Source organism: Piliocolobus tephrosceles, chromosome 12 (assembly GCF_002776525.5).
Source record: "Piliocolobus tephrosceles isolate RC106 chromosome 12, ASM277652v3, whole genome shotgun sequence".
In the NCBI taxonomy this organism is placed as follows: Eukaryota; Metazoa; Chordata; class Mammalia; order Primates; family Cercopithecidae; genus Piliocolobus; species Piliocolobus tephrosceles.
In genome coordinates this window covers 53,376,667-53,389,435 of record NC_045445.1, presented here as the reverse complement: position 1 = coordinate 53,389,435, position 12,769 = coordinate 53,376,667, and the positions used below count along the sequence as shown (strand labels likewise).

General features: G+C 41.7%; 1 protein-coding gene across 3 annotated transcripts in view; it reads right to left on the bottom strand.

The window, feature by feature from the left end:
• PCDH19 (protocadherin 19) overlaps positions 1–12,769 on the bottom strand; it is a 111,458-nt gene that overhangs the window by 95,545 nt on the left and 3,144 nt on the right. For 2 of the 3 annotated variants that reach the window (XM_023202891.1, XM_023202892.1), the window contains exon 2: positions 9,747–10,074. In XM_023202891.1, coding sequence (XP_023058659.1) covers positions 9,747–10,074 — 328 coding nt within the window. Of the gene's footprint in view, positions 1–9,746; positions 10,075–10,751; positions 10,893–12,769 lie in introns of all 3 variants that reach the window. The other variant, XM_023202890.1, reaches the window with a different exon arrangement.

Sequence of the window (12,769 nt, the reverse complement as noted above, 5' to 3'; positions counted from 1 at the left end):
AATCTTCACTACGAAAAAAACAATATTTAGTACTAATACCATTGTCTTCTCTCCCCTAAGCTTTTAGGAACAAATGTTACCATTAGCATACTCCATCACTCAAAAGTCTATACTTGAAAAAATGGAAATGCACTAATTAAAGAAATGATCAGTACAGCAAGCTCATAGTCGATGCCAATCTTATGAGTGCAGTGTGTCTGTGTCCTTACCGTGGCCTCTGTGCCTGGCCGCACAGAGGAGGAAATCAGTCTTCCAACAAGCCATTCACCATTACCTGTAGCCATATGCCTCTGTTCGTCCCTCTATCTCCAGAGCCCTGCCTCCTTCAAGTATGTCAAGTTTCAAATATGAATGCTAGACTACGGACCTTTTTAGTTATAAAAAAGCCTCTTAAAGGTTAAGCCAATCCCTCTGAACACAGTTTGACAGGGTCTCCCTGTCCATTCTTCTCACTTACAAAAGATACGGTTTTATAGCAAACGACCTGTATACATAGGCAGCCCAAAGCAGACTCCCTCAAGCCAAGAGAATTAAAGAAGAGGAAAGCTTGATACAGAATTGTGCCCAAAAGAAACAAAAAGAGAAAGCAAGCCTCAGAAAATAATTTGTAATAAATTGAAAATATGCACTATAAAGTATTCTTAAGCTGAGTTGTATGCACAGCAATGATTATTTGGCTGCTTCCTACTCACCGAGTTCTCAATTAAAAAGAGTCTCTGAGATATCTATCCTTGAGCTATATCAAATTGGGGTGACATGGTCTCACATTTGGGGGATCACAGCCTGCTGTGACTAAGCTTATGAGCATTTCCTCAGGGAGACAACCAGCAGAATGTCAAAGAGTTGGGAAGGGGGCTCTGAGGACCTAATATCATAGACATGTGTACAGTCAGCCCAGCCGGTAAAGGCTCCATCATCACAGAGGCAAAAAAGTGAATGAGAGAAGCAGATAATGTTCATTTTATTCCCTCCCGCTTCTTTCTCTCTCTCCTTTTCCCCTCTCCCTCTCCCACACATACATACACACACACACACACACACACACACACACTCCCCTGAAGAGGGATCCGGCCTTTGGATTGAACTTTTCTTCCTGTCAGCTTACACAGGGAATCCATTTTGCTCAGAAGAGCAAACTACACAATCTGAGAAGAGGTGCCCTTCATGCTCTGGAAATCAGATTTGGGAGCGAAAATAATCCAGAAGGCAGAGACCGCCAAGGCCAGTGCTGGTGGCAGTGAGGGAGAGCAGCTTGCCACAGAACAGCGGCCAGATGGGGCCCAGTGGGAGAAACTGAAAACTGGCCACCCTGGCACTCAGAGACTTAATGGAGCATCAGAAGACTATGCACATCAAGGCAGTGCTTAAGCATCTGACATTAAGAAGCCGCAGTGCAGCCAGGCGTGGTGGCTCAAGCCTATAATCCCAGTACTTTGGGAGGCAGAGGGGGGTGGATCACCTGAGGTCAGGAGTTTGAGACCAGCCTGGCCAACACGGTGAAACTCTGTCTCTACTAAAAATACAAAAAAAAAAAAAAAAAAAATTAGCCGGGCATGGTGGTGCATGCCTGTAATCCCAGCTATTCAGAAGGCTGAGGCATCAGAATCGCTTGAACCCAGGAGGCGGAGGTTGCAGTGTGCCAAGATCACACCACTGCACTTCCGCCTGGGTGACAAAGTGAGACTCCCTCTCGATAACAACAACAAAAAGAAGCCGCGGTGCTAGCCCATGAACAGAGCTCAAGGAGAACAGAGATTTGACACCAAGCTTCCTGCCTGCTTCAGTCCCAAAGGGTCTGCTCAAAATTCTGTAGGCAGTTGGTCCTAACATGTGTCTGTCAATTTGTCTATCTCACTCTCATTCTCATTTTTCCCCCATTCTGAAAAGTGATTTTTCTCCCTCCCCAAATACTGAATTTAAAGGAAAGTCTAAGAGAGCTCTTTCGTTTTCCAAAGTAATTTCCAGGCTCTACCCAATACAGGAAATCCTTACTGACTTGGGGAGCTTTCAGAATCTGAGACGGCAAAGAGGAAGCCATCTCTTTTCAGGAACGAGCTCTAGAGGTGAAGACAAAAAACAAAACAAAACAACAACAACAACAAAAAATTCATGATGGGCTTCTGTCCTTTGAGTTAAGGGTTTACAAACAGTGGAGAGAAGAGGATGGGAAGGTGGCAGCTGTCATATTTTATTTCATTTTTTAAGAATCTGGAGCAAATATTAAATGCTAATACTTGTTAAATTTCAATGGCTCGTACCCATCTTTTCTGGACACTATATTTTAAATATTACATAGTTGCAAGTTGTTTAATTAAGTAAAATTCAAACAGGAAGGCTAACCAGTGAGGATTCAAGGGCCAGATTTCAATCAAGGGAAAAATGAATTGGCCCACCTTTCAAAGGTTTTGTAAATCTTGTCAATTTAAGGAATCTAATTTTAAGCAAACAAGATATGTGAAAATCCAGACTTGCAAAAGAAATCAGTTAGGAGTTGATTATTCACATTATATAAGGACTCTTCTTTATGAAAGGATTCACCTCAGGCTTTCTTTAAATACAGAATTCCACTGCTGTGATTAGCATGGGGTCTAATTTACAAAACAAACACTCTTTGGCTGACCAGCTTTTCAGGAACACAACTACCATCGAAAGCATACCCGCAGGTCCTCCTGGAGAGTCCTGTCAGGTTTTTCATTATGTGACAGAAAACGCTTGGAAGCTGCACCAGAGGAACTACTATGAAGCAAAATGAAGGCTTGTTTGGCTGCAAATGTTGTGTGCCTGGGTAAGTCATTTGCCTTTTCCATTTTCATCACTGTAGAGTGGAAACACTGGTCCATTCTGACATCTCTTCTAGAAATGCTGTGGAGCTGTGTGGTCCTAACCAATATGCCTAATGATAACAAGTAAGGTTTCTGCATAGGAGCTCAAGCTCCCGGAGTTGGCAGAGTTGCTGTCCCCACAGCTGCAGGAATTTTTTTCATCATTCCCCTAAGGGGCACAGGGAGGTGCTAGCAGCCTGGGTACACCCACTAGAAGCTGAGTGACCCCACTATGCAGCCCACACAAAAACCACTCTAACTACACAACAACCAAATAGGAAATGTAACTTGAAGAGCATTTCCCTCTGCAAACAACTGATCCTCTGGGATTTTCACTTCAAGCCTCTCAGTTGTTCGGAGTAAATGAGGCTCACATCAAAGGCCAGCCAGTCACACACCAAGAAATCAAGCCCCTTCTCCATGGGGGAAAATGGCTGCTCCAGAGCCAGCCTCCCACCTCTCACACACAGGCCTCTTGTAAAAACGACTTTATTTACCCACATCTGAGACACTCAATTCAACCAAGCTTGGCCTCCCCTAAATCCTGGAAGCTGAGGTACACATGCAGAGGGGTCAACATCTGAAACTTGAAGCAGACGCCTAAAAGCCACAGCACTGCCACAGTTGAAAGACTCCAGCTTTGCCAGGAGGTGACTTCATCCTTTTTTAGTCTCCTAATTCCTAACAAGCAATCCCCTAAGCCCTTAGCTTCTGCCCTGGGCACAACAAGCTCAAGCCACAGCACAGGCTGGGGCAAGGTTAAGGAGAGAGAGAGGTCTGCAGCTCGCCCCACCTTGTAAGTCTGACTGACAATCAGAGAAAAAACCAGGTGGAGCCACCTGGACCCAAAACAAGTGGTCCTCTGATAAGGCGAATTCCAAAGCCTTAGAGCCCTCTCTGGAAAATGTCCTGCCTCCAGCCCCTTAGGGAGAAAAAATCTCAGGATCATTAGCAAGAGCTCTGGCTGAGCTCAACTTTAGCCAAGGTGTACGGGGAGAGAGGTGATCTCTAAGGTAACCAGCTAATTGCCAATAAGGAATGATAATAATAAATTAGCAGATGCTAATGTAAACTAACGCAGTTCTGCAGTTCTGTGGCAGTTGCATGGAGACAACAGAGGAACAGTTTATTCTGGAACACATCTTGCAAGCCCATCCCCGCTGGGAAACTGGCTGTCTCAGCTAGAGGTGAAACACGCCAATAAGATACAATGTAGGCAATCGGTGGCCCTAGAATGACTGCTGGTAGAAATGTAGCCCTTGATTTTTGAAGAAAACTGAAATGAGAATGCTTGAAAAGATGTGGGCTGCGTTGTTTTTCATTGCTTTCTCCTGCAGGGTTATTTTGACCCTTAGGGATAGGACTTAAACGATTATAAGACCCCACTGTAATAAGGAAACAAAGAAGATGCGCACTAAAGGGTTTGTTGGTTTGTTTTAATTAGAGGTGATGCTTTGTGTCATTTCCATGCTATCCAAACCAGCCTTATCATATCTATTATTTTTTAGCGCTTTCTGAATCTACTACCTGATAGGTATGTGGCTGTCTAATTTAGCCCAGAATTTCATTTAAGTCACTGCAAATCTCTAACTTTAAAACTCTGTTTTAGGAACTAAAGTGTACTGGACTATTTGTTTTAAAAGTCTAACTAATGTTTTATTTTCATTATTTCCACTAAGATGACCAGGCATTCAGACTTTTTGTAGGATAATTGGAAGCATTCAATTTGGCCACCACACACATTCTTGTTCTGCAAACTCTTCCACGGCTACTACATCGCTACTTATGAAGACTGTTGCATGAGTGACTATAGCAGAGCATGCACACACAACCCTTATATTCCTCATATCAAAGAAACTACAGTTTCCTGATGAAAGGTAGAAAACAGAATTCATGATTGAGATTGAAACCAAAATGTAAATCCCTACGTAACTATGACTGTAATTCTCTAAGTTTTTGCCTCCTATCACTCCCTTAGAACTGCCAGCTCAGAAACATTCAACATCGGAAAACTAAAATTTAAAAATACTGCACAAAAGACACTAGGTGTTTGGGCCATTTCACCCCTCCTGGAGGCAGGAAGAAGCCTCACTCAAGTCTCCATTTCCAGTACAAGCAATGAGTTGCATTTTCTTCCTCCAATAATGACTGGACCCAGGTGACAAAAATGGTAATGCAGCAACGCTGCTGTACAAAGGAATAACACTTTCCAGCATCCAGAGGCACCAGTAGGCATGTCTCCATTCCATAAGACTGGAAGAAAAAATATTTGCCATACTAAGGTGCCTCTCAAAAAACTTGGACTATTTTTAGAAAGATCTTAGCAAACTGATAAACCTACTATCTTTCTTCTCCATTTTCCTTCTTTTTCAACCTCCTTTCCTCTCTCTTCACTCTTTTCTACTCCCTCATACACACACACACACACACACACACACACACAGAGACACACACCCTCTAATTCATTCACATATACACTAAGTCTATGAGTAAAATAAACCAGGATACCAAGGAATGCAAACCTCACCTTTCAGTTTAAAATATGTAAAAGATATCTGACATCACTAATTCTACAAAAGTCTTCTGTAAACAGCAAAGGCATCCTCCACTTTGCCCCTCAAATTTGTGTACAAAACCACAAAATCCACATAGCTGATTTCTCAGCCAACATCAGAGGACAAGTAAATAATGATATACAATTCTACACAAGATTATCTCTGTAATACTGTAAACTGAGTTCCAATTCTTGACTAGTGTTCTATTCCCTTTACCTTGCCTACCTAACCGCATTCAAAGTCGTATTTCTGTTAGCTTCTAGAGCCAACAATGTTCAGATGTGGCTAGGTTTGTACACTGATACAAGAGCTATCTTCCATTCAGCACTAAATTTTGAGGGTTCAATGGCAAATCTACATAAAATGTAAGGCTGCTATGAAAGGAAGAGAAAGGAGTTCTTAGGAGTCTACAAAGCGACAGGTGATCAGAAACTATTTTGTATTGCTTGCCAGTGAAATCATTGTGGGTGATCTTAGCTCCCCAACTAGACTGTGAACTCTCTGAGGGCAGAATTTACGTCTTAAACTTATTTGGAATCTCCATGGTCCCTGCCACACAGCTGAGCACATAGTGGATACTCCAGCAATGCTTACTGACTTGATCTAATGCCATGGTGATAAATTTCAAAGTGTGATAGAGTACAGCTAACATACAACAGGTCTGAGCGGACTCATCTATAATCCCTTTGAAAGTAAGCCCTGTAACTGGATCTACAGCTCATAAACGGAATGGGTTTGACACAGGTAACCCAACAGAGGAACCTACTAGGTAGTGCCCTTTTGACCCAACCTGGAGAGTAAGAATGTAACATGTGCTCAGGAATAGGATGTTATTCTGAACTGAAATTACCTGTTTACTTGTCTGTCTTTCCGTAAGCTCCCTGGGGTCAAGAAACAAGTGTTTTATTATTTTTGATCCTGAGGAAATAGTACATTATCTGGCACATTCTAAATGTATAATAAGTGGTAATGGGATAAATTAATGAACAAATGAAAGAATTATTTAATGAAATAATATAAAGAACAATGTAAGTAACATAATATGATTTAATAGAGAAATTTCTATAGAATCTTATATTTGCCACATCATAGCACTTATCATTCTGTGCTATAATTGCTTAATAAATGTTGCTTTCTTGAATGGATTAATTAATTAGGGAAATATAAAGATAATGTAAGAAATATATCAAGATGATATTATCCTAGCAATGGAGAATATCCCATTGCACCTTATATTAGCATTTATTACTCTATATTGCATATTACCTATTTATTTGATTGTCTCTCATGTTAGAATGTGCATTTCTTGTCTTTTTCATCTCTCTAATGCCAAAGCCTAGAGCAGTGCCTTACAAAGAGTAGGCTCAACAAATATCAGTTGAATGAATGAATCAATCATCCCTGCTCTTCTATAGATTTCATTGAACCTAAGTATTCCACCAAGTCCAGTGGCCTTTGGTATAAAAAAAAGGAGAAGTGCCATTTTCCCTATGCAGGGCATTGTGACTGATTCAAGTTAAATGGCCTGGTATGTATTCGGCTATAAGTGGGCCTCTCTCCTTTCTTAATGGGTTTGTCAGTTGAACTCTCCAGGAGGGACTAAATATTAGAAATACACACAACCTCACTATGTCTAGTACACACTGTCTTGGCCCTGACCAGCTGTACACACCAAAACTGTGTAATTTTGTTAACCAAGGAAAAGCATCTGGCTTTGTGAGTCAGAGACAGGATCAGAACTGAGATTTTAAATGGCTTTTCTAAATAATTGAAGCAATATTTTGTTTCATTCAGCCCATGGAAGAATCCCAGAAATGATACTAAGTCTTAGGTAAACCAAGCAGATGTAGTCATATGTTTTCTGTTCTCTCCATCTATTTCATAGACACCAGAACTCACATTTATCTAGTGCCTTGGAATGATTGCTTAAGTGATCACCAAGTCCTCCGGATTCAACTCGTTTGTCCATCTCCACAAGTAACAGTGCTGTTACTTGTGAACAACTAAACCCACAACTTTGGCATCTTTCACCTCTACTGTTTAAATGATCAATATGAATAGTATGGTCATAACACTTTGTAGGACTTATCTGTATAGAAGCAGCCTAAATTCCTCTTTGGTTACAAGTGCCTAGGGAGACATAATCAGTAGTGCAAGCCATTGTAACACTGATTCTCCAACTGTCTGATGAAGAGGTCTACTATTCTGGGGACATCAACGAGTTGGACCTTCTACACTACACAAGTCACATTCCTTGGAAAAATTTTGCATGACAGGTATGCCTGTTTTGTAGATAAAGAAAGAGTCTTAGGTTCCACAGCAAGCAGTGATCCCTGGATTCAAAATCATGATCAACCTGATTCCCCTACACACCACTACCTCTCACTTTCTATTGCTGAGCTATTGGTGATCCCTAAGTAATCTTCCAAGTAGTCTATGGTCTAGGCCTTAGTAGTATTCACTAACATTAATAATTATAACTAAGTTTACCTAGCACAATACTGGACTTTCAGAAAAAAATCCTTATTTATAGAGTTATAAATAGAAAATATTGGTGCTTTTGTTGCTGGCAGAATACCATCAGTTACTCATCAAAAGCACTGGTGTTCAGCCCCATTAATTCTGATGGGAATTATTGTTCAGGAACTAGAAGAAGCAATCAATGTAAGTGGTGCTAAGACCCCTTATCCTACAAAATCGACACAAATACTATGAGGCCATTTTATGTATGCATCATAGCCTGGGTATGTCAGGTTGAATTACTTTTAAGGCAGGAAGGTGTCACTGAAATCACATTTGCCAGGGAGTATGGAGTCCTTCAGTGTGGTCCTCCCTCTCTTGATGACCAGCTTTGTGAGTCTGAGTAAGTCCCTTAGCATCTCTGGACCTCTGTTTCATCATCTACTGAAGGGCAACTTATCAAGATACCTGATTGTGAGGATCAAACAAAACAATGTTTGGGAAGGTGCTTTGAAAGATGGGAAAAGAGATCTCCAAGTGTGCAGTATTCTTTTCAGTGGTAGCTTGGAAGAGGACATATGCCTTCCAGGGCATCAAATTTCTAACCAAAGAGGGACTTAAGCAATTCATGGAAAAATGAAATCAACTTAAGAAATGTTATTTATAGCCTTCCACCCAGCCACCCACCAGCCATCATCCATATACCACTCTACTGCCCTGAAATATTTCCATAGCCAGCAAACATCTGACCACATCACATTTTTAAAAATATTTCTACTTAAGCCCAGCGTGGTGGTAATCCCAGCACTTTGGGAGGCCAAGGCAGGCGGATCACCTGTGGTCAGGAGTTTGAGACCAGCCTCACCAACATGGAGAAACCTTATCTCTACTAAAAATACAAAATTAGCCAGGCGTGATGGCGCATGCCTGTAATCCCAGCTACTCGGGAGGCTGGGGCAGGAGAATTGCTTGAAGCCGGGAGGCAGAGGTTGCAGTGAGCCAACATTGCGCCATTGCACTCTAGCCTGGGCAATGAGAGAAACTCCATCTCAAAAAAAAAAAGTCTACTTAAAAAAATTCATTCCAAGTGAAGAGAAACAGAGCTAACTCGAAAAAATAGATAATTCTTCTTTTTTTTTTTTTTTTCGTTGTTAGAGACAAGGTCTCACTGTGTTGCCCAGGCTGGCAAGCTGATCTGGAATTCCGAGCTCAAGGGATTCTCCTGCCTCGGCCTCCCGAAGTACTGGGATTACAGGTGTGAGCCACTGCAACCAGTCAACTAATTCTTAAATTTTCAGCAATAATGACAGTTTCAATCTTCTCAACCATCAAATGTTACCACTAGAACTGCTAAGAAATGGCAAAGTGGCTTTTTAATTTTTTTGCTTTGCCTCCCTTTAACCAGTCCGTCCATATCTCACCAAAATGCTAGAGAGCAGTGATGTGACCAAAGAAAAAGCAAATGGGGGCTTTAGGAGGCTGAATCACTCTCACACTGGAAAATTGGTCCCAGGGCATTAGAGGGTTTCATCCATTTTCAACACTACTTGATGAGTCTTTCTAAGCCACTTTACTGGCATACTGGTACTGCTGGCTGTCAAGCGTGCTATATTTGCAACAAGTGGAGCAAACTTGAGTTATGCCAGGATATCACACAGTGATTTCAAAGGTTCAGACTCTTTGAGTTACCAATTCCAACACCCATACCTACACAAAGGCTCAGTATGTTGGGTTACCATTTGCTCCAAGAAGCACTGGTAGCAAACCCTTAGTATGAAAATGGGCATAAGCAGAAAAATTCCCCCCACCCCTGCCAGAGGATGTGCCAGCACAGCAGCTTCTGGTATCCAGCAAGCAGCTAAAGAAGGAGGTCTGGGAGAACCTCACAGAGCCACTTAGCTGCACTCACCTCAGGCAGAGGCACACCGTTGATAATCAGGTCAGGCTGCTGGGGCCCCTGGCTGTTGAAAGAGTGATGATAGATGTGGTTAGCACTGGTGTTGCGGGTATTCTGGTTCTCCACATTCAGGAAAGTGCTCTCAGAGCGGCGGCAGCCCAGAGGCAGCGTCTGCTGGTGGTAGTCAAAATAGTTGAGGGACGAGGTCAGGGAAGAGCAACTGACAACGTTCATCTTGTCTGTCTCCTCCACATCCCGGGGTACCAGGCGGATGTCATTCTTACTGATTTTTTTCTTCTTGCTTGATTTCTTTTGATGCCCATAGGAGTACTCAGCAATTCTATGTGACAGAAAAGGCAGCGTGAATCACTAACACCCTCCCAAACCATGCACTGATTAATAAACATTAAGCACCCCAGAGGGTTGCACCCCATTTCTGCTCCAGCTCCTTATTCTGGTGCATTACATCATCGGGTTTCTCCCTGTGCTTTTTACATGGGAAAACAAGCTGAGGGCCATAAACTTTTCATATTAAACATAGTAACCTCCCACCAACTCCCCTAAAAAAGTTTCTATACTTTGGATTTGGAATTTTTCATTGTGAGTGGCCTGTGAGCACGGGTGTGGGGACAGGGAAAGTTGAGCCTATGGGAGAGAAAGCATGAAAATGCTCAAATCTGGAGCTTCCCTGGAACCAAAAGGAACTCCTAGGTGAAATACAAAGCAAGTCACCAAAGAGGAGATAGAGGAAGATAAAAAATACCCGCCTCCCTGCCTCCCCGTTTGCCAGTTCCTCCAGGCATTTGCCATGTGGCACACGCCCTCAGTCGGCTTCCTCTGTGACTCACTTGATCAGTTTTGGACTGGGGTAGGAGATCAGACCCCATTCTTTCACGTCTCCTCCACACCCTCCTCCCTGCCCTAGCCCAGTTCCCTTTTACTCTCCCCCCGACCCCCTCCTCTCCTAGAAAAATCTAATAGCCAAACCCATTTAAATGAGGGGAAATGCCTTTTTACCTCTTTCCCCTTAGGCTCACTTTCTCCTCTGTCTTTTTGTCTTGCTCCTCGCTAATGGGAGAAACTGAGATGCAATGCAGACACTTGCTGTTTTGTCCTTTTATAAAACAGCCGAGGAGACAAGTGATGGTTAAACAATTACTGCAAAGGAATTTAAAGGTTAGTGCATTCAGCATCCTTCTCCATTCAGGTGTACCTACAAGCAGCTGTGCTGCAACTGGAACATAAAGAGCTCAATTTAATTAACACTGACACAGACCCAGCAACGTGCACCAAAGACACCAAGCATTAAGAGACTTATCAAAAGAAATACATTTAAATGTAGCCAGATACTCAAAGTCATTTATTACTTTGCACATAATGATGCAGTTTATTTTTTGGAAATTCGATTTCTGGGCAATAATCAGCAAAACAATAGGGTTAATAAATAATACGGGTTGATCTTTACAAGGGAAAGACTGTGCCTTATTTTCACTCGACAAAGCTAATTGTCTGAATACAAAAAGGGAGCCCAATTCAAGCAGCAATTGCAGATCATCTCGCAAGTCTCATAAATGAATGCATTTCAGGAAGAGGTTCTGCAGAGGCTTAGCAAAAGAAACCTCTGCCTAATCACATGGAAAGACACGCTCCTGAACTTTAGGTTTCTAAAAAGTCTGAGCAGATAGGGAGACTGCACATCTACAGAGGCAAATTCTTGCTCTGTCCCCAGGATCTACCTAGAGCTAAGCAATTGAGTTCTCCTCACCCCTTCGCTCTGTGCTCAGGCAGATTTGCAGTGATGGCAAACTGGTACTACTGGGGTTTGGGAGCAGATAAAATCCCCAAAACCCTAGTACTAAGGTTGATTTTCTATTCTAATCTGTTTACAGAATCAATGGGAAATTTTAATCATTTTGTTTACCCAAGATGAGTAAGTTTGGCAATGCCCCATCAAATTATTCAGCTGAAGCATTCATTGTGCAGCCCTTTCTGTATTGACCAATTATTTAATTATACTGTACTTCATTAATCCCAAACCATCACAGGAAACAGAGCGCTTCACAAAATACACATTTGGGTGAAGTTGGAGAGCACTGAGATTTACTCTTGTTTTTCAATATTCGGAGGCTCTCCTCCTATTTAATCATCTCCTTGGCAAGTTCTCAGAAAGGGCTCTCACTTCTACTCATACATCACCAAGAGGTGGCAAAGCCTTCAATATCTTTATTTCAAGCTAATTTCTTTTTCATCAAGGAAAGCATCTTATGCATTTACTTTTTGCTGCGAAAATGGCTTAAAAAAGAGTCCTCTCCATAATTATCTCCATATAAATAAAATTTTATTGACCCCACATTTTTCTCCTATAAAAATCGCCACTAGCAGTCACAGGTTTGAAAGGTAAGAGCAATATTAATTTCCATTTCTCCCATCTGAAATGACTTGGTGCTGAAGGAAAGAAAAGTCATGGCCATTTCACTAGTAACAGGATTAAAGCATTTATGAGGCATTGCAGCTGCTCTTTTATGGCACCTGATTGATATTCATGTGTGGTTAGCATTTGTCTACTAACTTGTGTAACGCAGAGAATAGTAAAAGGGAAACAATAATTGCATGGCTGTTACATATTCAGGGGGCTCTGATTCACAGAAGTGTGCATTTCAGACGGTGTCAAATACAAACTGAACCTACAGGAACATATTTTGACTGATTAACATGCAGACACAAATGGCACAAAAGACACACTGATGTGTAGGTGTGTGGAAAGCACACACACACCTTGGTTGTAAATAGCAGCATCATTCATTTTCAGCAAACTAAAGAAACAACTTTTTTCAACTGTTTCGATGAGACACTGCTGGAAAAAAAAATGTCATGTATTATTCTAAATTGGATTCTAGGATTTTAGAAATGCTTAGACTTATGTGCTCTATCCAAATGTAAGAAAGGGGTTCAGTAAGACCTTCTATTGTGCTTATCAGGAAATCTTTTTTAAAAATACTGTGCTTCCACATTTATTTTCTCCCTTCTCCTCCCCC